The 23207-nt window shown below is 43.5% G+C and overlaps 1 protein-coding gene across 4 annotated transcripts in view; it reads right to left on the minus strand.

The window, feature by feature from the left end:
- The window catches only part of FANCI (FA complementation group I), a 95620-nt gene that overhangs the window by 7524 nt on the left and 64889 nt on the right, over positions 1-23207 (minus strand). For all 4 annotated transcript variants that reach the window (XM_046007600.1, XM_046007599.1, XM_046007598.1 and 1 more), the window contains 16 exons: positions 22346-22460; positions 20960-21082; positions 18854-18922; positions 14695-14796; positions 13551-13718; positions 13228-13349; positions 12359-12520; positions 11622-11801; positions 6330-6496; positions 5893-5969; positions 4914-5030; positions 2461-2512; positions 1094-1221; positions 931-999; positions 671-764; positions 137-324 (listed from right to left, as the gene is read on the minus strand). In XM_046007600.1, the coding sequence (XP_045863556.1) occupies positions 137-324; positions 671-764; positions 931-999; positions 1094-1221; positions 2461-2512; positions 4914-5030; positions 5893-5969; positions 6330-6496; positions 11622-11801; positions 12359-12520; positions 13228-13349; positions 13551-13718; positions 14695-14796; positions 18854-18922; positions 20960-21082; positions 22346-22460 (1933 nt within the window). The remainder of the gene's footprint in view (positions 1-136; positions 325-670; positions 765-930; positions 1000-1093; positions 1222-2460; positions 2513-4913; positions 5031-5892; positions 5970-6329; positions 6497-11621; positions 11802-12358; positions 12521-13227; positions 13350-13550; positions 13719-14694; positions 14797-18853; positions 18923-20959; positions 21083-22345; positions 22461-23207) is intronic.

Below are 23207 nucleotides of genomic sequence, written 5' to 3' on the forward strand. Positions count from 1 at the left end.
CAAACCACAGCCTACACAGCGGTAGGCAAGAGCTCTGCAAGGGGCCTTCCCCTGCGGACAGCGGAGCCCCGGCTGGGTCTCCAGCTGGCTGGGGCAGCATGGCAGGAGGGACGCAGGTCATCTCCCGGATACTCACGTATCTGACAAGAGCTGTGAGAATGGTGTACATTTTGCAAAGGTCCTTTAACAAGATGTCCACACAGCTGCCGGACGGCAGGGCTGTCTGTATGAGCTCGTGGAAGAAGGTAAGCAGAGTTCCCAGCTGCATGATGATGGCTTTCTCGATGGGATGATTTGGCCGGGTTGCCTGAGAGGAGGGCTCTTCTGGAGGGAAATGAAATTGGCACACTCAAAACCATTGACCTTATTTTCTAGTTAAAGTGAAGGAGATTTAGAAATCTACTAACCGCGATGAAACGGGAAGTTTGTGGGGACAACGAGCATGTAATTCATCATGCAGAATCAATCAATAGCCCTTCTATCATAAGCCACAATACCGTCTACTTTTTCCATCGCACTGGAAATCCGGCTCAAGCCGACGAACAAACAAGCTGCACTTTTTCTCCCCCTCACTGGCTTACAAGCTGCACTTTTACGCAACCATCCAATCTGGATTCTGGGGACTCTCTCTCATCACAATCCTTGTGACTCCACCCTGAGCGCACCTTACCTGAGACAATTTCTTGGCTCACTTGTCCCTTAAGCTTGGTGATCAGCCAGTCCACTTCTTCTAGGACTTTCTCAGCCTGACTCAGAACAAGCAACTGTAAAAGAAAAGAAGGCCTGGCATGGCTCCCTGCGCGCAGCTGCTGGAGTAACAGAACCACTGGGCCCATCCGGACACACAAGCCACTACAGTGTGCTCTTCGCAGGGAGTAACACGGGAGCAATGACAAGGCTGTCTCCCAGGGCCTGGTGGTCCACACTTACACAAACAGTGGGGGCAGCTGTTCTCAAATTCACCATCGCGTAGTGGTCTGTTTTCTCCACCTCTATATCCTGAGGAGGCAGAGAGAGAGGAGATGGGATTGCAGGAAGGCTGGCCCCGAGCCCCAGCCCATCACCGTGTCGCAGCAAAGGCTCGCTGCCATACCTGGTCTATGTCTCCGAGATGCCCATGGATGTCCTGGGACAAGTCACGCAGCAGGGTGACGGGACTCTTGTACAGAACGTGGAGGCTGAAGAGCAGATTCATCAAGCCCTTGCAAAACGAGGGATCCTCTAAGAGTGGGAAGGAAAGAAAATGAAAAGGTCAACTCTGACCCAGTCAGTCTTCGGGGGACAGGGGGGCCTAACCAGAAACGCAGCCTGTCGCGTCCCACATACGTTATCCCAACGCTGGACACAGTCCGTCCAAGGCAGCTCTCCCACAAGCCACACTCCTGTCCACGGGGCCAAACAAGGCAGAGGTTTCCTATCATTCTCCGGTCACTATTGCTGAGGAACTAGCGCCCAGATCAAGAAACAGAACGCTACCAACACCCCCAGAAACCCCCTCCCACCTCACTCGCCCCAGCAAGGCACCTGCTCTCCTGACTTCTACCATCACATCTAGCGGCGTCCGATTTTGAACCTGATCTAAATGGACTCGTGCGGGAAGCATTCCCTCTTAATGGCGGGTTTGTGCAATCCCTGCATGTTGGGTGTTGGTGGCTTGCCGTTCCCACTGCTGCTCAGGGTTCGGCTGCGTGTGCGCATTGCCGTGCCTTCACCCCCTCCACTGCCGACCGACGCGTGGGTTTGTTTCTGCCTACAGACACAGCGCCGCCGGGAGAACCTGGTGGCCTGCGGGGGCCTGGAGTGGGGCTGCTGGGCCGTGAGCACACACTGCCCAACAGTTCTCCCATTGGCTACACGAACGCGGCCCTCCACCGGCGCTGAGCAGGAGGGCCGACCACTCTGCATGCTTACCAGCCACGGGCATGGCTCTTTTTCATTTTGGTCACTCTGTTGACTGTGTAGTGAGTACCTTTCTTTTTTTTTAAAAAAAAAAAAAAAAAAAAAGATTTCTTTATTTGACGGAGAGAAAGATCACAAGAAGGAAGAGAGGGGGGGCAAGCAGGCTCCCCGCTGAGCAGAGTGCCAGATGCAAGGCTTGATCAGAGGACCCTGAAATCCTGACCTGAGCTGAAGACAGCAGCTTAACCCACTCAGCCCCCAGGTGCCCCAGTACCTTTCCTTTTTAAAATACTATTTGGAGGGGCGCCTGGGTGGCTCAGCGGGTTAAAGCCTCTGCATTCGGCTCAGGTCATGATCCCAGGGTCCTGGGATCAAGCCCCGCATCGGGCTCTCTGCTTGGCTGGGAGCCTGCTTCCTCCTCTCTCTCTCTCTCTGCCTGCCTCTCTGCCTACTTGTAATCTCTGTCAAAAAAATAAATCTTAAAAAAAAAAAAAATAAATAAAATAAAATACTATTTGGAAATGATGATTTTACATAAAGCCTAAAAGGAAGGAAACTTACCCTGGTTGTTTTCCTTGCAAATCTTTGATGTCCAGGATAACATCTGCACAAACTAGAGAACATTCAGATATTAAAGAAACATGCCACGAGACAGACAAATCTAGTTGTTGTCAGACTACAAGAGACCTTTCCAATTCTCATCACCTGCCAAAACATGCGCCTGCGTCTAAAGTGGAAATCTACTAGCAGCGTAAAAATGAGCCAAGAATTATAAGAATTACAGATCCTTCTCTCGTAATACAGTAACACATGACTCAATTCTCAACGTCTGTGCCTAATGAAGGGCTGAAGGTCCTGGCGTCTGGGCTCTTGCCCCTCTAAGCTTCCTCCCCCGACTCCCACCATGGTCCAGGGCTAACGCGCCTTTCCCCTTCCCATGCCACACACACTTCACGTCGGAGATATCTTTAAGGAGGTCAGTCTGCCGGAGAGATGCAGGAGAGGAGAGTAAGATCTGGGCTGTACCAGCAGAATCAGCTTCTAGGAGCCAAAAGGCCAGAGGAGGTTAGAAAGGAGCAAGGGAAAAAAGGAAGCAGCCGCACCCCAGACGGAGTTTTCTCAGGTAAGGAGAAGAGACTCTAGGTGTTGGGGCAGCAGGCCCTGCGCTGCTGGACGCACATTCAAGCGCACTTCAGCAGCTCTTTGGAACAGGTTTCCAGCCATAAAGGCAAAGAAATGCAGTACGCTTAAATACAGTACAAACTCAAAGTTTGACCTCTTGGGGTAAAAAATGAATTCAGACGCTAATTCTGAAAGGTCTGTGGGAACGATGTAAAAAGGTCTCCAGAACACGCTGTTGAAGTACTACGCGGGCGGCAAACAAGCTTTTGCGCGAAGACGGGCAGGGCTGGGAACAAGAATCCATGTTTATATTTGCTCCGCAGGAATAAAGAAACTCTTGAAGGATACATCAGAAATGAAAAAGGTTATTTACTTATTTGGGCGGAAAGAACTGAGCAGGTGGAGGAGGACAGGGACAGCAGGAAGGCCATTCACTGCAAATCTTACCATTTCCGGTTCTCAAATCACAGGACTTTATTATCCATTCAAAATCAAATTAAAAAAAAATTAGGAGAGAGTACCTGAAGTTACAGGGATAGGTGGGTCATGAATTTTGAATGAAAAAAATTTTCCTGTATCTATGAGCCTTTCCAGAACCATCTACTTTCCCTCAAACCTCCCTCAGCCCCACTGCCCCACAGCTGTTTCCTTCCTTGTGTTCTGTTCGCCGCAGCAGCAGGAAACGAGGAGGCGGAAGGCAGAGCGGGAGGAGCGGCTCGGTGCTAGGACGACAGGAGTGGCTGGCAAGAGGGACTTTCTCTGGGCTACGGGGAATGGGAACAGGATGCTCAGGCTGGCTTTGCAGCACTCCAACACCGCCGTCCTCGCTAAAGACTAGCTCTTCCGGAGCCAAGGGCTCACATGGGGAGCCGGTCTTCCTCACGGATGGGGAAGCAGATGTGGTCGGAGCACACAGCCCGAGGCATCAAGGGTGCTCTTCGGCATCCTATAGGGCAACTGCTCCAGAATGGAACAGACCCACAAAATGGGGCCCCTTTCTTCCCTGAGTGTGAGCACTCAGGTGGTCCACGTTTCTACGGACGTGTGTTTACCTATGTGCACATACACACAACCCATCTCACAGAGTTCCTTCTGGTTTGGGACTATAGTCACGCTTTCCGACTTAATCCCCTTTTGCTGAATTTCTCCCAAACTTCGCACCAGCTGACCTTGCTGAGAAGGTCAAGTGCTTCATGTCAGCTACCTTCATGATAATTCATACACTTTCCTCTTAGAAAAGAGCAAACACCAAGAGTGAGTAAAGACACAAGCTAAGAAGGTTGAAGGCACCAAAGATAAACAAGATTTTTTTCTAGAGTGCTTACTGCTGGCAAGGGTCAGGGCAGCGGCCAAACCAAGAGCCGTATGCTCGTGCCCTCCACGGCTGCACGTAATTACGTCGTGGTAGAAGCACCCTGTGAGAAAGGTGCATTTGCCAGATCTTCGACTACTTAGAGATTTAAAGACGACAGTTAGATATATACAGTTGATCCCTGAAAACTACAAGGGTCAGGGGCACTGACCCCCTTAGCAGTCGAAACTCCATGGAGAACTTCTAACTCCTCAAAAACGTCACTACTAAGAGCCTGCCGCTGACCAGACACCTTGCCGATCGGATCGGCTGTCAAGTAGCACTTACTCTGTGTGTTATATGTATTACATACTGTATTCCTACAACAGGTCGGCTAGAGAAAAGAAAAGGTTATTGAGAAACTCATCAGGAGAAAAGAGATTTACAGTACTGTGCTGTACTTATCAGAAAAAAATCCAGGTATAAGGGGACCCCCAGAGCTCCAGCCCGTGTTACTCAAGGGTCAACTGCACGTCTAAGATGCAGGACTCCGGGCCTTCCAAGGAGGGCTGGTGGGGGGCTGAAGCAGCGGTGCTTCTACCTGGGGGGAGGACGGCTCCAGCAGCTTGGACAAGTTGGAGAGAACAGTGACTAGCATGAGGGCTTCTTTGCTGTTGAAGTCTTCCTCTTGGCTGCTAAGTAAGTTCATCAGAGACCTCTGGGAAAGGAAGGTACACGCAGAAACGTTAGCAGGCATGTTCCTGTCACGGAGAAGAGACATCTAGCCAGACTCGTAAGGCCGGGACAGAAAGGATTCAAAGAGATCAAAATCCCGAGAGGACAAAGTCTGAAAATAAACCTGGATTGAACAAGTCATTTCCTACCCTGTTCTCGACCCAAATCTGAGTGTTCCCTTGAAAACTACGGACTCCTTCTCCTCTAACCCCCCGCCAAATGGGGGTTAGGAATGAATAGTGCGCCCGACTTTGGGAGGCTCATAACCCTCTGAGGCCCTCCGCAGATGTTGGCGTGGGCGGTGTCCACAGCTTCCCCTGCCCTGTCTCCCTCTCGCCACCTGAAATACTCTCTTATCTGTCAGCTGCCTTCCCCGCTCAGTGCAAGCTCTCCAAGGGGAGGGGTTTTGTTTTTCTCCTGTTACACCCCCAAAACCTAGAACAGTCCCCGGCACAGAGCAGGAACTCTGTAATCGTTTGTTAAAGAAATCCTCTGTAACAGAAGGTCCTGATACTGTGACAACCACTGGCTAGAGACTGGCAGGCTTCACCGTCCAGTCTGTGCAATCCGACGAAGCCAGACCATACCACGCTCATGAAACAAAGAGATGCGCTCCATACACTAATGGGCTCCTGGCTACCTCTTCTTATCAACTCAGTGACTCTCAGAGGCAACGGTGCCATAGGCCATTACCTTCACGCACAGAGCTATGTCCTGCTGTTTGGATGATGACCCAGAAATCCCGTCCTTCTCGCTCACTGTCTGCCCACCCCACCAGCCAGCCCAGCCGACAGTCCCCCTGCAGGGCCCTCAGGCAAGGAGGGCAGCGTGCCCAGGCCTCCTACCTGGAACTGCCGGATCTGGAACGCTGCTCTCTGACTGATGCTGTCTTCCGCCTCTTCTCCCTCATTATCTGTGACATCTAGGAAAGGAAAAGAATGTGATCTTCTTTGAAATGGACTGAATTCCTATGCTTTTTTGGCCTTTTAATATTAAGCTAAAATTTTAGAAAGCCAAAAAAAAAAAAAAAAGTCTGGGGGCCGATTTAAATGTATTCCTAATGTTCTACAATTTCTCAGAACTATCTTTCAATCTGTAGTCATTGTTTGTGGTCACATGTAAAAGCCAGTAAGTGCCAGCTCTGAATCCACTAGATGTCACTCCTTAGCAACATTAGGACTGCTCTCAGGTGTCCTTTGGTACACGAGCAAACAGAATCCAGAGGTTTGGTTAAGAAAGAGAAACCCACAGGAAGCCAATTGAGCAAAGCTGAAATGCTCACCCAGAGCCCTGAGGAAGTGGCGGATCTTGGGCTGACAGAACTGGGACACGGCACCGAGGACCTTCTGCAAGCCCTCCAAGCACAGCAGAGAGATGCTCTTCCCTTTCTCTTTCTTTCCCAGATCTTCCACTGAAGTAGGGATGGAGGTGTATCTCCAAAGTAAGACCCTGAGAAAGAGAAAAGTGGTTAATGAGAGATTTTATGTTTAAGTCAGCTCTACACCCAACATGGGGCTGGAACTCACGACCCCGAAATCCAGAATGGCACACTCTACGGATGGAGCCAGATGGGCGCCCCAGAAAAGTGATCTTATTAATGTCAGGTTCAGGGAGGTACAGTTTTATATGCCATAAAATTCACATCCTATACATGAACCATTCAATGCATTTTAACAAACTGATACAGTTGTGTAATCACCCCCACAATCAAGATATTTCTGTCATCCCAAAAGCTCCCTTACACCGCTCTATACCCCTTCGCCGCGATTTTCCAATCACTGATCTGATTCCTATCCCTATGGTTTCGTTATTTACAAAACAGCAGGTAAGGGGAGCCTGGGTGGCTCAGTGGGTTAAGTCTCTTTCTTCGGCTCAGGTCATGATCCCAGAGTCCTGGGATCAAGCCCCACATAGGGCTCTCTGTTCGGCAGAGAGCCTGCTTCCCCCACCCCGTCTCTGCCTGCCTCTCTGCCTACTTGTGATCTCTGTCTGTCAAATAAATAAATTTAAAAATCTTAAAAAAAAAAAAAAACAGGTAAAAACGGTAGCTCTTCAGTCTAGTCTGCTACTAGCACATGCCTCTGAGATTCAGCTGTGCGGTGGCACGTGTGGGCTGCTTATCCCCTTTAACCGCTACGCGGCATTCCACCGTACACACACACCAGGTTCTCCACGCAACTGGATATGGATGTGTGAGTTGTTTCCAAGTTCTATTACGCACAGAGCTGCAAATCACAAACCTTTATATGGACAGATGCTTTCATTTCTTTTGGGTAAATACCTGACAGTGAAACGTGTAGCTCATACGGTAGGTGTGTGCTTAACTTTTTGAAGAAAATGCCAAATTGTTTTCTCAAGTGGTCGTACCTTTTTACATTTCCATCAACGGTAAGAGTTCAAATGCCTCCACATCCATGATACTCTGGTATTGTCAGTCTTTTTATTATTTTTTAGTTTATGAACTAATTATTGTCGACCATCCTTGTGTGTCTTTCTTTATTTGCCATCTATTGGTCTTCTCTTAAAGTAGCTGTTCAAATATTTTGCCCGTTTTTAAATTTGGTTGTTTGCTATTTTAAACTTATTTATAAGCTTGAGAGTTCTTTATATACTCTGGTTACCAGTCTTTCATCAAGCATGTGCTCTGCAAATATTTCCTCCTCATCTGTGACTTGTCTTTTAATCTCCTTAAGAGTGTTTTTCAAAGAGCATAGTTAAATTCCTTTTTTTAAAAATATAGCTTGTGCTTCTGGTGCTCTAATAAATCTTTATCTAAAATAAGATCACAAAGATCTTTCTGTTTTCCTCTAGATGTTTTACAATTTTTGGTTTTACATTTATGTCTTTGACCCATTTTAAGTTAATTTTTTATGACGTGTGGAATGAAAAAAGGTTCATTGTTTTGAAAAGTGGATGTCCAACTGTTCTGAGGTGCTTGGGTGGCTCAGTTGTTAAGTGTCTGCTTTCAGCTCAGGCCCTGATCCCAGAGTCCTGGGATTCAGCCTGGCACAGGGCTCCCTGCTCAGCAGGGAACTTCTTCTCCCTCTCCCATTCCCCCTGCTTATGTTCCCTCTCTCGCTGTCTCTGTCAAATAAATAAATAAAATCTTTACCAAAAAAAAAAAAAAAAAAAAAAAAGGATGTCCAACTGTTTCAAAACCATTTGTTGAAAGAATTTTTTCTCCATTAAATTACTTCATCACCTTTGTCAAAAACCAAATGAACATAGTTGTGGGATCTATTTTTGTTCTACTCTGCTCCACTGATTCTGCTAATACAACACTATCTTAAATACAGTAACTTGATATGACTTGAGACCAGGTAGTGTGAGTCCTTTTATTTGGTTCTTTTATTTCAAACTTGTTTTAGTTAATCTAGGTCCTTACCTTTTCCACATAAATTTTATAATCATCTTGTCAATTACTAAAATAAAGCTTGATAGAATTTTGATTAAAATTGTGTTGAGGGCACCTGGGTGGCTCAGTTGGTTAAGCCACTGCCTTCAGCTCAGGTCATGATCCCAGAGTCCCAGGATCGAGTCCCATATTGGGCTTCTCCTGCTCTGCAGGGAGCCTGCTTCTCCTTCTCTCTTGGCCTCTCCCCCTGCTTGTGCTCTCTCTCTGTGAAATAATTAAATAAAATCTTAAAAAAATAAAATTGTGTTGAATCTATGGGTCAATCTGCAAAGAATTTACACCTTGACAATACTGCATCTTCTAATCTGTGGACATTTTTACATTTTACATAAAATCCATCTTTACATTTACTTGGGTCTTCTTTGATTGCTCTAATGCTTGAGTTTTCATCACATAAATCTTATGTGTTAGATTCGCCAGGAAGTTCACATTTTGTGTTGTTACTGTAAATGGTTTTGTTTTTAAACTTCAATTTCCAATTGTTCACTGCTAGCATGTAAATAAAAATACAATTTAAAAAATACTGCCCTTGCTTTCTGCAACCTTGCTCACCTATTGTATCTAGCTTTTCAAAAATGTCTTTGGAATTTTTTATGCAGACAACCATAATGTCCCTGAAGACCCTATTATTTCTTCCTTCCCACTGTGGATGCCTTTTCTTTCTTTTTCCTGTCTTACTGCACTGGCTATGCCTTCAGTATAATGCTGAACAGCAACAGTGAGAGTACAGGGGGGAAAGCATTCAGTCCGTTTAATCATTAAATATGCTGCTGACATAGGTTTTCATGGACTGATAAAATTCTGGATTGCTAAAATTCTCTTTTACTCCTAGTTTGCTGAGAGATTTGATCACAAATTTATGTTGAATTTTCTGCATCTAGTGAGATGATTATAGGGTGTTTTCCTTTAGTCTGTTGATATGAATTATGACTGATTTACACATTTTGAGCCAACTTTGCATTCCTGAGAAAATATTGTACTTAATTACATCATCATTCTTACAACTACTGGGCTTAACTTGCTAATATTTTTTTAGCATATTGGGAAGGGAATACGGGAATTGGTCAGTTTTCTTATGATGTCTTTGACTGGGTTTGGCACTGGGGAACTGCTGGCCTCATAAAACGAGTCAGAACATGTTCCCTCCTATTTTCTGGAAGAGTTTGCATAAATTGGTATTCTTTCTCCCTTTTTTAGAAGGGTCGGGGGAGAAAGGAAAGGGAAATCTTCTTAAGCAGGCTACACATCTAGCACAGAGCCTGATGCAGGGCTTGATCCCATGACCCTGAGACCATGACCTGAGCCGAAATCAAGAGACAGATGCTTAACCGACTGAGCCACCCAGGTGCCCTATATAATTTCTTCCTTAAATGTCTGGCAAAATTCACCAGTATGGAGTTTTCTTTGAGGGAAAATTTTGAACCAGACAAATTAAAAAAAAGTTATTATTTTGCTAAAGTTTTTATTTATTTGCTTTGACAGAGAAAGAGAGAGAGCACGCATGCAAACACAAGCAGGGGGAGTGGCAGGGAGAGGGAGAAGCAGGCTCCCCGCTGATCAAGGAGCCGGATGCGGGAGTCAGTCCCAGACCCTGGGATCACGACCTGAGCTAAAGGCAGCTGCTTAACCGACTGAGCCAACCAGGCATCCCAAAAAATTTTGATTTTAATCAATCTCTACACCCAATGTGGGGATCGACTTACAAACCCCAAGATCAAGAGTCACATGCTCCTCTGACATCCCAGCCAGGCACCTCTCAATTTCTTCATATAGGCACAGGATTATTCAGTTTACCTATTGCAGAGTTTCAAAAAATTTGTCCATTTAAGCAATACCGTTTATTGGCATACTGTTACTACAATTTTTACTGTCTGTAGAATCAGTAGCGACTATCTCTTCTTCCTCATATCTGATATTTGTAATTGTATCCTCTCTTTCCCTCATCAGTCTGGTTACGATTTATTGAATTTACTGATCTCAAAGAATCAGCTTCTGGTTTCATTCATTTTTCTCCGTTGTTTCTTTTTTTTTTTTTTTTTTAAAGATTTTATTTATTTATCTGACAGAGAGATCGAGGGAGCACTAGCAGGGGGGGACAATGGGGAGAGAGAGGGAGAAGCAGACTCCCCGCCCAAGCAGGGAGCCAGATGTGGGGCTCGATCCCAGGACCATGGGATCATGACCTGAGCCGAAGGCAGACGCTTAACCATCTGAGCCACCCAGGTGCCCTCTGTTGTTTCTTTTTTCAATGATTCTATTTTGTCTTTATTACTTACTTCCTTCTACTTACTTTCATTTTAATCTGTTTTTCTTTTCTTAATGTGGAAACTTAGAGATTTGATATTTTTTTCCTAATGTAACCACTGACAGTTACAGATTTCAACCTAAGCACTGCTTTAGCTGAATCATACGAATTTTGAAATGTAGTGTTCATTTTCATTCTATTCAAAGTATTTTCTGACTCCTGACTTCCTCTCTGAGTTATGTAGAAATGCACTTAATTTCCAACCATACAAGGATAATCCAGTTGTTTAAAAAAGGATTATTAAAAATTAAAAATACTTTTGTTACTGCTTTCTTTAATTCTACTGATGCTCAGAGAACACACTGGTTTCTATTTTTAAAATGTGTTGTTTGTTTTATGGCACAAAACAGGGTCCATTTTGATGAATATACCATGTGCACATAAAAAAAACGTGCATTCTGAAGCTGTTGTTCAATATTGTATAAATACCCATGAAGTCAAGCCGGGTGTCAAGTGCGGCTCAAGTCTTCTGTGTCCTTCCTGATATTCTACCTACCGGTTCTCCACCGATTCCTGACAGGGGATGAGTTATTTCTATCCCCTTCAGTGCTGTCGGTTTGTGCTTCAAGCATTTTGGTCCTTTGTTGCTGGGTGAGATACAGCAAAGTTGTTATGTCCACCTGCTGACGAACTAGTCACTAGGTAAGAGCCCTCTTTATTTCTGGTAAGAGAATAACATTTTCTACGTGCCCAACATTCCATATCAAAGCAGGACTAGAAAAAAAGACCCAGTATTAGTGAGCGCACTTTTAAGGCATGTCCAAGTTCAAGCTGCCTTCAACCCGACCCCCAACTTCCCTTCTTGGAGTTTCCACAGCAAGTGGAACAGGTTTCTGAGGGGGACAGTGACTTACCGAGTTATATCACAGAGATTCTGAAAGACCTTCTCCGGGTTTTGGCCGTCAGGGCCACTCACATGCCCCGTTTCCTTGAGCTGCTGTACCTTCTGCAGGGCTGCGCTCACCGCGTGGCGCATAAACTCATTGCTGGACCTCAGAACAGAAAGGCTCTCTTCGTGGCTTAGGGTACTGTCCCTAGAGAGAGAGGAGATTCTGTTACTGCTACTGGGATCCGGAATTAGGTTTTAAGAGCAGGACCTAGGAAGCTCTTAACCACAGCCCCCAGGCAGCCCACGCCGGCCACTGCCACAGCTTCTTTTTACGACCCTCCTTCTCAGGGTGACCTCCTTTCCTCCCCTCCCCCAATTCCTTTACTTGGTAAGATTAAATGCCAGTTTCCTACATGTTTTGTTACTGTTGTTCCTTTTTCAATTCATTGGTTTTTCTTTCTTCCCTTTTTATCTGTTACAGTGTTCAAGCTACTCAGGTTGATTTTCCTATAATACCTTACTGCGATCCATTCCTATCTTTTCGTCAGTAGGCTACTGTTTCTAAATTTTCTCTATTAATAATTCAAGGTAGTTCTTTAAAGGACCTCCCTAGAATTCTCTGGCTTTCATGTCAAGAAACTTAAAGCTCCTGACTTCTTTATTACACATACACTCAGAACTGTGACTCCAAACTAGGTAACACTAGTAAACCCGTTACTATCTTTACTGCGCAGACGCCTTTAAGCACACTTACAAACTTACCTGAAGAGAGCAGTGAGCAGATCAGACACAAATTTCATGGACCAAAAACTTTCCATTTTGTTGGCCGTTTTAGTTTTGCCTTTACCAGCTTTCTCGTTAAGGATGTCAGAGAGTTTCTTGTAACACATAAATAAGCTCAGAACTTCCTCAAACTTGTTCTTACTATATAAAAGGAAAGAGATCGTTAAGGTCAAGCGTCAGAATACTGTGGTTTACTTTCATACCCAATAATAAGGACATCACAATGTTTCTTCAGATGTTCTCTTTTAAACACATTATAAATGAATTAATTGGCATTGAGTTCCAGATCTCTCTAATCCGTTGTGTTATTTTTTTCTTTCTCTCTTATTTCTACCAGTCAAGGCTGAGCATGAAAGTCCAATACTATCAACCAAACAAAATTTCTCTACTGAAGTCAGAACTTCTTGAGTCCAGGGTCTGGGAACTTGGAGTAAATGAAAGCCTGCCACCCCTGTGGTGTATGTTTGGTGTCCTCTGATAGAAAGAGCACCGTCTCTGGTCTTAGGCTAGATGTCCACCTAAGAGAGACTGTCACGGCCTGTGGTCTGTCCAGTGCCCACTGTACTGTTAGACTTAAGAAACCAAAAAACAGGGGCGCCTGGGTGGCTCAGGGGTTAAGCCTCTGCCTTCAGCTCAGGTCATGATCTCAGGGACCTGGGATCGAGCCCCGCATTGGGCTCTCTGCTCAGCAGGGAGCCTGCTTTCCCCCCTTTCTCTCTGCCTACATCTCTGACTACTTGTGATCTCTCTCTGTCAAATAAATAAATAAAATCTTAAAAAAAGAAACCAAAAAACACAACATAAAACGGAGTATTCAAATTGCAAAGAGAGTCGTAGCAATACCTTACCTAAAATTACTGATGGAGAAATTATATTCTATTAGAACCTCACAAATTCCCATCACAAGAGAAGCACAGATATTGTTTTTGATGCCAACACCAGTGTTCTGAGAAAAATCTGCTGATTTATCCTAAAAGACACAAGGTAAAGATTAATGAGCTACGGGGGCGCCTGGCTGGCTCAGTGAGTAGAGCGAGCGACTCTTGATTTCAGGGTTGTGAGTTCAAGCCCCATGCTGGGTACAGAGATTACTCAAAAATAAAATCTTTAAAAAAATCAGTAAGCTATTAAAAACCGACATCACTCAGTACAGCTGAGATTAAGCAATTACCAGTTCAAAGTCCTCTAGTTCACTCTTGATCATTCTACTAGTAACAGACTCCAACACAGCCTCTAACTCTTTGTAGATCTCTTCTTCCTCCTCTTCTTCCTGCTGTAGGGGCATCACTCTACTCTTATACCAGCCCAAACAGTGCTGGACACAACACAGCAGATGATCCTGTAGAAGAAGAGAGTAAGCATTTTTGAGTGTTTAAGGGACAACTCAGGAGGCCGTGGATAATCGACAGATAAATTCTTACCTATAAGGCTAAAGGAAGTTCCTCATTAGCATCACAAACCAAGTCACCCCCAATTAGCAAAACTGGAAAAAATTGAACCAACAAAGGCATCCTTTCTTGACCTTTCCCCAAAACGGGCTTTGTGAGTACTGGACACCTCGGACAGCAACATCAGAAAGTGCTACTTCTGCTCTGGTGGAAACTCCACGGAGGCTGTCAAGTGAAATTCTTTCTGACCCTTGAGTCCCAGAGGCTGTTTGAAAGATAGGGGCTTATGTTGAGGGCATCTTTGGGAGACCAACAGAGCATCTCCATCTCGTGGCACACACAAGAAGGCCCATTTATGAAGGCAGGATCTGACCACTTAAAGACCACTTCCCTCCCCCGTCATGTGCTCTAAGTTTCTTGGGATGGTGAAGTTTCAGTTTTCATCTTCTCTTTTCCCTGTCTCAGGCTAGAGCACAAGAACAGAAGAACAACCTATCCCAGTTCCCCTGAAGGTTCGAGAATGCCAATTCTAGTTCAGCATAAATCATACACTCCCCGCCTCCGACTAATGAAACAGGTTCCCTGGGTTCATCTGCTACTGGGCAACCTTCATTCCCCATTCCAAAGTATATTTTAAGCATATTATATAGTCAAAGAGTCATCAATGGGAGACAAAATGCTGCTCAGGGGAAGTGATGGATGTCTTGATTTAGCCAAGCGCTGACACGGAGCTATCTTACCGACAGACCCAACGTGATGACGGATCAGGAAAGCTAAAGAGGGAAGATTTAAGAGTAAAATTTCATTGGGAGAACCAGAAGAGTGCTTTCAGGAAAGAGGTCTCTCCTGATGACTGCCTCTATCAACAAGGTTGATGTTTTCACTTAACAGTAAAAATAATGTCTATAGACGAACCAAAAGACTCACCAGTGGTTCTTGGAGAGAGATCTGATCTCCTTGGGTCAAAATACAAGCTTCTAATTTCAGCGGCGGCAGCACATCAGGTTCCGGCTCATAGAACTGTCTTAACTATATATGGTGATGAAAGAAAGACACCATGGCTCATGAGTGCTTTTCACTTCTTTCACGGGTCAAACTAATGGTACGTTTAAAGTCTGATACCTTCTAAGGTGTATTTCCCAAGTGTCCAAAGAACAATGTAGCAAAATTTGTATTGCTTGACCCCAAGCACATCCTTTACCCTTGCTTCAGGCATCATGTTGAGAAAGTCTTTCCTACTCCATTTCCACTAACTCCCCAAAACACATCGCACACGCTCACACCAATCTGTAAACCTGCACAAGCATTTTCAGAATGGCCGAGTCCAAGTCCCAGGACAACCACTTATTAGTAATTTTGGTAAAAGCATCCATGCCGGGGCGCCTGGGTGGCTCAGTGGGTTAAGCCTCTGCCTTCAGCGCAGGTCATGATCTCAGGGTCCTGGGATCGAGCCCCGCATCGGGCTCTCTGCTCAGCAGGGAGCTTGCTTCCCCCCTCTCTCTGCCTGCCTGTCTACTTGTGACCTCTCTCTCTGTCAAATAAATAAATAAAATATTAAAAAAAAAAAAGCATCCATGCCTTGGTTCCTCATCTGTGATATAAGATTATTATTACTATAAACTGATAAGGCTGTATAAGGATTAAACATACTTACACATGGAAAGTGCTGAAAAAAAAAAAACAAGAAAAAAAACAAAAACAAAAACCCAAACTCGATGCTTAGCACATAACAGAGCTCAAGAAACATTAGCCATTATTTTTCTTCAGTATTAACCTAAATATATAGTAATAAATTAAAGATTAAAGTAAATAAATTAAAGATGCACACTGTAACCTCAGAGCAAAATTAAAAATACAGTAAGAGGTGCATCTGGGTGGCTCAGTGGTTTGAGCATCTGACTCCTGGTTTTGGCTCAGGTCGCGATCTCATGGGTTGTGGAGTGAAGCCCCATGTTGGGCTCCGTGCTCAACAGGGAGTTTGCTTGAAGATTCTCTCTCTCTGTACCACCCCCCTTGCTTTCTCCCATGCGTGCTCTCTCACTAAAGTAAATAAACAAATCTTTAAAAAGAATTTATTTATTTATTTTTTTAAAATATTTTATTTATTTGACAGAGAGAAATCACAACTAGGCAGAGAGGCAGGCAGAGAGAGAGGAGGAAGCAGGCTCCCTGCGGAGCAGAGAGCCTGATGTGGGGCTCGATCCCAGGACCCTGGGATCATGACCCGAGCCGAAGGCAGAGGCTTTAACCCACTGAGCCACCCAGGTGCCCCCAAATCTTTAAAAAGAATTTAAAAATACTTAAAGTTAAAAAGTCTGTAAAAAGAACTAAATAGCAAAATATCAGACCTAAATCCAACCATAACAATCATCACATTAAATGTGAATTGACTAGACACGGCCATCCCAAGGAGGGGTATCATATTGGATTAAAAATGCAAGATCTGGGGCGTCTGGGTGGCTCAGTGGGTTAAGCCTCTGCCTTCGGCTCAGGTCATGATCCCAGGGTCCTGGGATCGAGCCCCGCATCGGGCTCTCTGCTCGGCAGGGAGCCTGCTTCCCTTCCTCTCTCTCTGACTGCCTCTCTGCCTAGTTGTGATCTCTGTCTGTCCAATAAATAAAAAATTAAAAAAAAAATGCAAGATCTTTGCTTTCACTTCTTTTGGGTATATACCCAAAGGGGAAATGCTGGATCAAGTGGTAATTCTGTTTAATTCTTTTCAAGAACTGCCATGCTTGTTTCCACAGCAGCTGCACCATTCTCCCGTACCACCATGAATGCACAAGGGTTCCGATTTCCGTATACACACACCACCATCTGTTATTTTTCACTCTGACAGCAGCCATCCTAACGCTGTGAAGTGGTGTCTCACTGTGGTTGTGATTTGCATTTTCCTAGTCACGAGTGACGTTGAGCATTTTTTTTCCTGGGTTTATTGGCTACTTGTGTATATGTATATTTTGGATGAATGTGTATTCAAATCCTTTGCCCAATTTTAAATTGGGTTGTTTTTGTTGTTGTTGAGTTGTAGAAGTTCTTTTTATACCCTAGATATTAATCTCTTATCAAATAGGATTTGTAAATATTTTCTCCCATCCTGTGGACTGCCTTTTCACTCTGTGGACAGTGCTGACTGCACAAAAGTTTTTAATTCTGGTGAAGACAATTTATTTTTTTCTTTTGTTACCTGTTCTTCTGGTCAATGTCCAAGAAATCATTAACAAATCCAATGTCATGAAGCCTTTCCCTTATATTTTAGGAAGTTTAAAATTTTAGCTATTAATGTTTTGGTCTTTGACCCATACTGGGTTAATTTTTGTACACAGTGTAAAGTAAGAACCCAAATTCATTTTCAGAAAGTGAATATCCAATTTTCACAACATCTTTTGTTGAAAAGATTCTCCTTGTTTTTAATCTGGTGGTTTTTCACATGAGGTTTTTTCCTGCCTGGGCTCTTGAGCCAAGAAGATCTGAGTTCAAATCCCAGCTTTGCCACTTCCTATCTATGGGATCGTGGACAAATTACTTAACCTTTCAGAATCTGAAATGGAGGTAACAATTTTTATTTCACAGGGTTTTGTAGGATCAAATGACATCACCCATCTATAGTGCCTCCCACACAGCTGGCCCTCTCTATGATGCAGTAGGTATTGTTGTCATTACCAGTACATAAAGCATCCTGAACTCTGTTAGGGAAGTTACCAGGAAGATGTGACCACCAGTTTACCTATGAGCTGGACATGGGAGATCAGCGGTCCTCCCCTCCCCTGTCCTCGGAATGTGGGTTCTGCTTGCCTTTCCTGCTCCCAGCAGCCGCTCCAAGGACACGGCCTTGAGATGGTGATGTGGTGCTGAGAACATCTACAGTCCATGTGACTAAGTCCAGTTAAGGCCTCTATTTAGCCTTTTACGATGTGGCAGGTGACTGTGCGCATGGATACACTGGTCTTGCTGCTGTCCAAGAAAAGCCTCACGCGGTAAGTTCTTTCTGCTTCTTAAAACTGCTACCTACCAACCTGGAGCGGCCTGCCTCTCTTGCTAGTCTCTCCCTGCCCTCTGAACATAAAGGCCAGTTTCAGATTATACCCAGGGAGCTCTGTGAGGGTTACGAGTCAACAAACTCTCAATATATAAAAAGACTCAAATACCATACAATAAAATATCATTTAGCCATAAAAGGGAATGAAATACTCATAGATGCTATAATATGGATAAACCGTAAAAATATTAAGTGAAAAGACATGAGTCACAAAAGACCACATATTGTATGATTCCATTTATATGAAATGTCCACAATATGCAAATTGGTAAAGACAGAAAGCAGATTAGTGGTTGTTTAGGGCTAGGTGGGTGGGAGAAAGATGAGAAAATTAGGGTGTGGTAGTTAAAGGCTGTGAGGCTTCTGAGGTGATGAAATGTTCCAGAATCTATTGTGGAGATGGTTGGACGATTCTATGAATATAGTAAAAACCAATGAGTTGTACACTTTAAATGGGTGAACTGTAAGGAGTAGAAACTGTTTCTCAATAAAGCAATTTTATAAAAAAGATTTAAATAATGCTTAACAAGTAAATGTTCAGGATAAAAGGTCTTATTTATGCCAAATATTCTCCAGCTGAATTCTTCTCATTGTGATCATCCTATGAAATATTTCTTCATCTAAAAATCCTTTTAAACTGAAAAGTACAGAAAATAACCTATAGACACCTATGGATCTGTAGACCAGATTTAACACGTCCATATTTTACTACATCTGCTTCAGATCTCTCTTTTCTTTTTAGAAGTAAAACGAACAGACACAGCTGCCGGTGGCCCTTATACGAATGGTTCTTTAAAGCGTCCTTCTGACTCAGGGTGCACACCATTCAGTGGGAGGATAACCGTTAAGATGATGGCAACAGGGCGGAGAGATAACTGGTAATTAAAATAAAACATCATGACAGCATTACATACCCAGGCATGTTCACAATGTACGAACCAGGGAACTGTTTGGGAATTATATTTTGAAAAGTCTGGAAAATGTCCATCATCTCTCCATGCCTTATTATTTGTTCTGTATATCCAGAAAATAAAAGATATGTATTACCTGTGAAAGTAGAGTCTGCATGATTGAATTAGCCAGCTGAGAGTTCCTTCGAAGGACATCATAGAACCCCTGAGAGGAGACAAACAGTAAGCTCTTTAACAGATACACTAGTGATATGAACAATCACAAATTTAAAACAATCCTCTTTCTCTACCCTATTCTCAATTCTTTGAAAAAGACTGAGACCATATTTGAAGGAGAAACGATTCAGGAAGTTTAGGTTATTTGCCTAAAAAGAGATCTCTGATCATTGAGAACTGGATTAATATACTGACCATAACTGTTACAAATTTTAAACAATAGGTCACTTCTGGCTTTGGAGTACTCTGCTCCTTTATGGTGAAGAATGTCCCAAGCTTCATTCTTTTCTCCATCCTTCATTAAGTCTTCCCTTCTAGGACATTACGTCCACTTAAGTTTCCAGTGCTTTGAAAGTGTCTCCTGGCCCAAAGCACCCTAATGTAAATGACTGTGGTATTTCTTCCCATCCACAATTTCCCAGTCATAGTTTAAAACTACTTAAACTAAGGGGCACTTGGGTAACTCACTTGGTTAAGCACCCAACTCCTGACTTCGGCTCAGGTCATGATCTCAGGGTTGAGATTGAGCGCCATGTTGGGCTCTCTGCTGGGTATAGAGCCTGCTTAAGATCCTCTCTCTCGGGGCGCCTGGGTGGCTCAGTGGGTTAAGCCGCTGCCTTCGGCTCAGGTCATGATCTCAGGGTTGAGATTGAGCGCCATGTCGGGCTCTCTGCTGGGTATAGAGCCTGCTTAAGATCCTCTCTCTCGGGGCGCCTGGGTGGCTCAGTGGGTTAAGCCGCTGCCTTCGGCTCAGGTCATGATCTCAGGGTCCTGGGATCGAGTCCTGCATCGGGCTCTCTGCTCAGCAGGGAGCCTGCTTCCCTCTCTCTCTCTCTCTCTCTGCCTGCCTCTCTATCTACTTGTGATCTCTCTCTGTCAAATAAATAAATAAAATATTAAAAAAAAAAAAAAGATCCTCTCTCTCTCTCCCTCCCTCTGTATCCCCCACCAAAGAAACTATTTAAATTAAAACCCTGGGGGAAACTTTATTTTTGGAACCAGGAAAACAGACTGTACAGTTCATCTTTGAGAAAAAGCAAATGAGAGTTGATCCCCTAAAAATTTTCTTAAAGAAAAGACACAAAAGAAAATTATCCCTAAGTATTTTACAAATGTATAATGATAAAAGACACTTGCCGTCTTGGCACAAAAATCTGTAGATGTAATCAAGGAAGAGCATACAGGTAGAAACAGACTTAGTACCCAGAAAGAAGGCAATAATGTCTGGACAAATGATTAACCTGGAGAAAAGTTAACTCCTTATATATTATAGCAAGACCAATTTCAGACGGACTAAGCAGATAAACAAAATAGAAAAAAACTAGAAGAAAATATTAGTGAATATTCATTGGAAAGCTGTGCACTCTTCACACATAAAAATAACATATCTTAAAGGAAAAGATCAATAGATTTAAACAACCAAAAATTAGTATTTTTGTACTAAAAGTATCATCATCATCATCACCACGACCGCCAAGAAAATGGCAATCTGGCCGACACTTGCAACAAAGTTGACCACAAGTGTTAATATATAAAGAGTTTTTACAAACCGATGATGTATCGTCTTCAATGAATAAATGAATACCAATATCCTAACATATCAGTCTACGAACCTTATCAAGTTAATTTTTAAAATTTGGAGCTAGATAAGGGCAGGGATTCTTTTCTGCACATGGATGACTGCAGAAAAGAGTCAACACAGTAGGTCTGAGACTGTTATCCTTAGTAAAGCCTGCTTGCAAGACTGGCCCTTGGTGGGCAGCTGGGAATCTGGGAGTAAAGAGTCTTCTACACAGACACAAAGCCTTTCCTAAATGACAGGTTTATTGTGCGTAAACTGTACAATGTGGTTTATATTCAGTATCTTGATTTTCTTCTGGGTATTTGGAATTTTGGCTAATAATTAAAAACTACCAATCCTAATTGCATTAAACAAGAGTAAACTATACTTTTATATCAAAAAAAATTATGAAAATAAAAAGGATTATTAGTTCAGGGCTGTTACATTCCTTCCACTCTGATTTACCTCGTAAAGCATAAGTCGAACATCAGCCTGCTGGCCTAAGCATCTCCTCAAACTATCCATGATCTCAAGGCAAAAAGTTTCATTGGCAACAGAATTGTAACGGCTGTGAACATCCACAAGGATCTGAAAGGAGGAGAGGACAGTTCATCAAATTAATTTTCTTAAAAGAAGTAAAATGACCCTATGTTCTTGGTCAGAAACTTAGACTTAGCTTTCCTCACATGCCAAAACCCAGGACAGAGGCTGGCATTGCAATTATCACGAGACTATGGTAAGTGCCACTCTTATTCTGGTTTAGAATAAGAATCTTCAAACATTTTAACATCAACTCTTGTCCATCCCTTAAGGTCGTCCTTGACAAAGTCAGTTGCTTATTAGGAAGGCACACAGATGATTTCACACCACTAGAATCCAAGAGTCATAATATACTTAGTTTTACTTAAAAGGCCTAAAACACTACCTTTAAATGTCTTTAATAGTTGGCAGAATCTAGATCTTTTTGCTTCCACAAAAATCCCAAGAGGTTTAGAGGTGGGTAATTTTTAGTTTAGAAATGGACAATGGGCGCCTGGGTGGCTCGGTGGGCTAAGCCTCTGCCTTCGGCTCAGGTCATTTCAGGGTCCTGGGATCAAGGCCCACATCGGGCTCTCTGCTCAGCGGGAAGCCTACTTCCCCGATCTCTCTGCCTGCCTCTCTGCCTACTTGTGATCAAATAAATAAATAAAATCTTTAAAAAAATCCTTAAAAAAAAAAAAAAGGAAATGGACAAGACAACGGATAACAGCCCTTGCTTGATTTACATAATAAATCCAGCAGCTGTAGCCCAAGACTCCTAATCCTTACTCCAGGCCTGTCTGAGGTAGTGCATACTGAGCAGTCGAATCCCCACTCTCCCCGTCGCTGCTTCCATCTCCCTGTGCAAGTTATTTAACCTTCCTGGGCCTTAGTCTTCTCATCCTTAAGATGGGGATGCTGATAACAATACACTGATACCCTGTGCTCCTAGTATTTAATCTGTGCCATGTTATGAACAGAGTCTTGTATAGCTACACTAGAATAAAGGATTCCTGATAAAACTGTCACATTAACTTGTTATTTACAAGTCATATAATACAAATTTAAGGTATAAAAACAATTTTATTGTTCCGAAGTCTGGATTACCAAAAAAATTATGCAAAGTTTTATTTTCTCAGATTACCAGGCTTACTAAAAGTTCAGGTGCAAAGTACACAAACTACTAAAAAGGGGGATAATAACAGCATTTAGATGCAGACGCTCACGCTCAGGATCATTTGCACAACCCGAGCAGCAGGGGGAAAGCACAGCCAGCACATCCCCGGCTCCTGCCCCCGACGCACGTCACGGTGCCATGTGCACAGGGCTTACCTGGCTGACGCCGATGGACTGACTGCACTGAGAGGACGACAAGCTGCCAAGGACCTTAAAATTCTTCAGGAGCAGCAAAAAGCCAGCAACCGCAGATTTTCGGGCATCAAGCTGGCTAGCTCAGGAACAGACAGAGAGGTAGTTAACAAACAGCACTAAATTCACAGGAATAGGCTTCGGGGTCAGACAAATCCAGTTAGTTCTGTACAGAGAAGGAATAAGTTATGAAGCACAGAGCAAAATAAAATGAATTTATATACTCAAAATAAGCATCAGCTGTTTCTGGCAGTTAGTGGTAGAGGAATTCGGCTGATTTGCACTATCTCACGATCTACTCAACCTCATGACACTATTTACACTTTCCTCTACATGGGGAATGCGAACAGGAGTACTGAGAAGCTATCCAATGTGCCAATGACTCAAATATAAGTATGAAATACCAAAGGGAATTGTTGATTTTCTGTGTCTGAAGGACTCCTTCCTTTCTTCACAGAGGAGTATAGTGCTTGGTGCCTTACAAACTCTCTGTCCAGAAAAATAAGACACTCGTCTCGCTGACTTGTCTGACTCTTGTCTGACTAATTCACAGAGGAGCTATGACAAAGCAATCTTGGCCTGGTACACATGCCTCTGGGTAAATAACAAAAAACTGTCAGTTCTAGAAAAGGGATGATTACTAGTTGTTCCCTGGGTATCCACGAATGCACTATAAAATGGCCAATGTGATACTGAACATCTCATATTTAAAGTACCCAATATTTCTACCCATTACTGGTTTCATAACACTTTTTAGGAGGCAATATCACCATCTCTAGATTATACACTAAGAAATTAAGGAAGAGAGATCAGGAGGCATTGGCTA

Source organism: Meles meles, chromosome 6 (genome assembly GCF_922984935.1).
Source record: "Meles meles chromosome 6, mMelMel3.1 paternal haplotype, whole genome shotgun sequence".
Classification (NCBI taxonomy): Eukaryota; Metazoa; Chordata; class Mammalia; order Carnivora; family Mustelidae; genus Meles; species Meles meles.